The following is a 3,002-nucleotide window of genomic DNA, read 5'->3' as shown; positions in this document are numbered from 1 at the left end:
GATGAAATACCTTGGGGTTGGGGTTCTTTTCTCTGGGAGAGTTCTAGCGCGCGCATGTGTGTGTGTGTGTGTGTGTGTGTGTGTGTGTGTGTGTGTGTCACACGCCAATGGTCTGGACAAGGAGCTATGCACGCCCAAAGCACTGAGACATAACGAGGCGATTGCTTAGTCCTTACTTTCAGCAAGCACAGTGGGGTAGTCTGCTGGTCCCGGGTTCGTCATAAGCCCTCCTCCAATCCTGATGCTGCAATCGTCTTTATAAGCTGGACTCCCGGACCTCAAGTGTTCTGGGATTCTCATTCTTCTCGAGGAGATCCAGTTTGCTAGGATCCACACAGTCAAATGCCTTTGCATACTCTCTGTTTCCCGCTCAGATCCCTCTGACGTCAGCAATGATCTCCCTTGCTCCACGCCCTCTTCTGAATCGGGCCTGCGCCTTCGGCAGCCTGGCAGTGCACTGCCGCAGCCATTGTCGGATGATCCTCAGCAGAATGTTACTTGCATCTGAAGTCGATGACACTGCACTCTGTCCAGTCACCTTTCTTTGGAATGGGCACAGAGAGGAGCCGCTTACAGTCAGCTGGGCAAGTCCTTGTCTTCTGGTCCCCTGGCACAGCCGAGTCGGTGCTTCATCCGCGTGTGGCAGCACGGCACTCGTTACTCCGTCGGCTCCTGGAGCCGTGTTCCTGGCTCATGCTTCCTAGTGCACTGGACTTCTTCCTTCAGCACACTGGTTCCTACTTGCATGCCTCCTTCTGAAACGGTGAGCGGTCGACTAGCTCTTCCTGGTGCCGTGAATCACTGTCTTCTATCTTCTTTTGATGCTTCCTGTAGCGATCAATGTTTTGCCCATAGAATCTTTCGATTATTGTAACTTCAGCAAAGCTTGACTTTTTTCTGAAGTTCTTTCAGTTTAAGAGAAGCTGAGAGTGTTCTTCCTATTTGCTTTTCTAATTCTAGATCTTTGCGCATTTCATTTTAACACTTGACTTTTGTCTTCTTGAGCTGCCCTTTGAAGTTGGTTCAGCTCCGTGACTTCATCCTTTCTTCCGGCGCCTTGGATACTCCGCAATGAAAAGCTCACGTCAGTCTCTCCTGACGTCCCCTTGGAGCCTGCCTTTCCAATGGCCCTTCGCTTTCTTCATGGATGCTGCTCTTGATGCCACCTCACAGCCGTTTAATGCACCAAACCTGTTCCTGAGATTCGGAATTCAGGTACAAGAGATACTCGAGCGAGCATGAAACACTGAAGCAAAAGCGGACAGTGTGAAGGCCTAAGAGAAGTGGGCGGGGCGGGAGGAGGCTGTGAGGGAGTGGAGAGAGATGAGGGAGCTAAGCAGCAGAGCGCAAGGGAAGGGTCTCCCAGGTGAAGACAGAGGCTCATCACACGCCCCGGCCTAAGACCGGCACGGACACAGGCAGCCGGCCCCTGAGACGACAGCAGAGGCCAGCCGCAGGGCGCAGCCTGGGCTCACCTGTCGTGGTGGATGATCAGGCTGATGGCCTCGAAGAGCACCGCGTTCCTGGCGTTGGAATGCTGCACCTTCTTGGACTTGGGTGGCTCCTGGGCCTTGTTGAGGATCGTCTCCAGGCACTCCGTCAGGCGGCCCCGCACTGCGGGTTCTTCTGGGCAAGACAAGAAGTATCAGGGCTCACTGCACCCACCCTGCTGCCCCTCCACACGGCACTGCCCTCCGGGACAACCCCGTCCCGTGGAGACGGTGAGGCAGTTTTCCTCGTGCAGGGGCCCTGGCAGGGGATCTGGCAGTCACAGTAAATACACAGGCTTTCCCATGTAAACTACACACGGTACACATTTGTGGAGATATGACACAGATCAAAAAAATACAATCTCAGAAGCATGGACAATACATGGTCTGAAAGCTCGAAGGGAAACGGTCCCCAGGTTTCTGACCACAGAACTCAGGCTACACAGTAATACGGGCAGAGGAGCTAGGATGTCCATTTGAAGCAGCAGAAAGAAAACGGGATGCGTGGGCGGGAAAGCCGCTCCCCGGAGCCTCACTGTACAACGGCGCACACAGAGGTGTCGGCTTGGAAAGAGCGGGGTTCTGGCCTGCAGTGGGTGCAGAAGGGCAGCATCCACACGCCCCGGGCCTGATGAGGCACAGGTGACACGCCTCAGAAAGGAGGGAGGGAGCGCAAGCAGGCAGGGTGAACCGTGACCGCCCACCAGGCCTGCCCTGGCCAGGGGCAGGCGGGAAGCAGCAGGACGGTGGCTGCAAGGGGCACTGCCGGCTCTGGGCTGCACCGTGCAGGAGGTGGCTCCTGTACTCCACTGTCGAGGGGTACACTAGTGGGAGCTTATTCAAATTTAACAAAAGGATATCCTATTCAAAAAACAAATTCATGAAGGTTAAATAAAATCTCTTTGAAAGAGCAGTTTAAAAATACCCAAATTAAAATTCTAATGCATATTATTCAAGAAAGAAATCCTATTTCTAGAGACTTCCCCTGGGAGTTAAACATGATGTTTTAGAACAAGACAGAGCCTGAGACACAACATCCTGATGTCCACATTGTTACCCAGGTCATGAAAACTTGGGCCATTCTGATGAAATGAATTTTCCTGCATGTGGCCTTCTGCCTTGATTCTTAAAACAGTAATAGCAGCAGCTAAGGGTTGTCCCCTTAAGCCCTTGAGGAATCACCTTGCCGGAGTTTTCTAACCCAAAGGTCCTGTAACGTTTGTCTAGATTGGCGGCTATTTCCTGGGTAAGCTGGCAACAGCTCAGTCTGACGCTGTGGTCTGTGAACAGTACACATCTTGCAGACATGGGCAATTGTCTCTGCAAAGGAGGTGACTACCACCTGCTACATAAATGCCATTTCTGTGGCCTCCAGAGGCGATGGGTGCATTTCTACTTGTCCACCCCTACCCCTCAAGGGCATGGTTTGAAATGGATGAGGAGTGCGTGTACATAAGGAGCCAGCCCCCAGAGGGTTTTCAGACAGAGACACGGAAGGAAGAGAGATGCCAG

At 52.9% G+C, this 3,002-nt stretch overlaps 1 protein-coding gene across 1 annotated transcript in view; it reads right to left on the bottom strand.

Annotated features, from left to right (window-relative positions):
* AP2A2 (adaptor related protein complex 2 subunit alpha 2) overlaps positions 1-3,002 on the bottom strand; it is a 25,393-nt gene that overhangs the window by 15,306 nt on the left and 7,085 nt on the right. The window contains exon 7 of the mRNA XM_013008464.2: positions 1,476-1,626. Within this exon, the coding sequence (XP_012863918.1) occupies positions 1,476-1,626 (151 nt within the window). The remainder of the gene's footprint in view (positions 1-1,475; positions 1,627-3,002) is intronic.

This window comes from Echinops telfairi, unplaced genomic scaffold, assembly GCF_000313985.2.
Source record: "Echinops telfairi isolate 266 unplaced genomic scaffold, ASM31398v2 ScPeMD7_37;HRSCAF=141, whole genome shotgun sequence".
Classification (NCBI taxonomy): domain Eukaryota; kingdom Metazoa; phylum Chordata; class Mammalia; order Afrosoricida; family Tenrecidae; genus Echinops; species Echinops telfairi.
The sequence above is the reverse complement of the archived record's forward strand: the minus strand, read 5'-3'. Positions and strand labels throughout refer to the sequence as shown.